This window comes from Nestor notabilis, unplaced genomic scaffold (assembly GCF_000696875.1).
Source record: "Nestor notabilis isolate BGI_N333 unplaced genomic scaffold, ASM69687v1 scaffold24640, whole genome shotgun sequence".
In the NCBI taxonomy this organism is placed as follows: Eukaryota; Metazoa; Chordata; class Aves; order Psittaciformes; family Psittacidae; genus Nestor; species Nestor notabilis.
In genome coordinates, this window is record NW_009911876.1 from 5,392 (window position 1) to 6,150 (window position 759).

The 759-nt window shown below is 56.0% G+C and overlaps 1 protein-coding gene across 1 annotated transcript in view; it reads right to left on the minus strand.

Moving 5' to 3' along the window:
• HTRA2 (HtrA serine peptidase 2) overlaps positions 1-325 on the minus strand; it is a gene marked incomplete at its 5' end in the record, with an annotated part of 4,646 nt that extends 4,321 nt beyond the window's left edge. The window contains 2 exons of the mRNA XM_010016825.1: positions 1-51; positions 121-325. Coding sequence (XP_010015127.1) covers positions 1-51; positions 121-325 — 256 coding nt within the window. The remainder of the gene's footprint in view (positions 52-120) is intronic.
• Between the last annotated feature and the right edge of the window lie 434 nt (positions 326-759).

Below are 759 nucleotides of genomic sequence, written 5' to 3' on the forward strand. Positions count from 1 at the left end.
CCCCTGCCGCACCTCAGAGGGGCGCCCGAGGGGCAGCGTGGGCAGCGGGTGCTGCAAGAGAGGGGGGCAGTGAGCGGATGGGAGGGACGGAGGGACCATCTCCAGAGCCGGGATGCACACCTTCGCCTTGATCTTGATGGTAGCAATGTCCGCAACCTGGTCCACGTCCTGCACCACGGCATCGTACTGCTCACCGCTGGCCAGCTTCACCCGCACGCGCCGCCGGTTCGCCACCACATGCGCGTTGGTCACAATGAGCCCATCCGGAGACACCAGGAAGCCAGAGCCATTGGAGATGGGCACGTCGCGGCCCGAAAAGGGATGCCTGCAAGGTGGGCACGGCTCAGGGAGGGGTGGCGGGGTCTTACTTGGTACAGTGGGAAATTCTTTGTCTTTGAAGTGAAGTGAGAAAACTGCACTTACTCAAGTTAGGTTTCTGTTACATTACTAAGTTATCAAGTGCAGTGCAGAAATATGAATAAAACAAATTGTCTTGTTTGATGTGGAGAGTCTGCACAAACAGGGACACAACAGGGGAGCAAGTAGGAAGAATGAGAAGTCCATGCACAACTGGAAAGGTGCAATCCTGCTGGGAGGTGGGAAGCCGACACAAGTGGAGAGCTGTTATGCGCTGTTTGGGAAAAGAGCAGCAGGAGGTAGGTAGAAGGGGTTATGAACTACGTAATGAAGTAGCTTGGGGACACCGAGCATCGCCCTGGAGCAGGTAACAACCACCTGGGAGGCGATGAATACATCTGT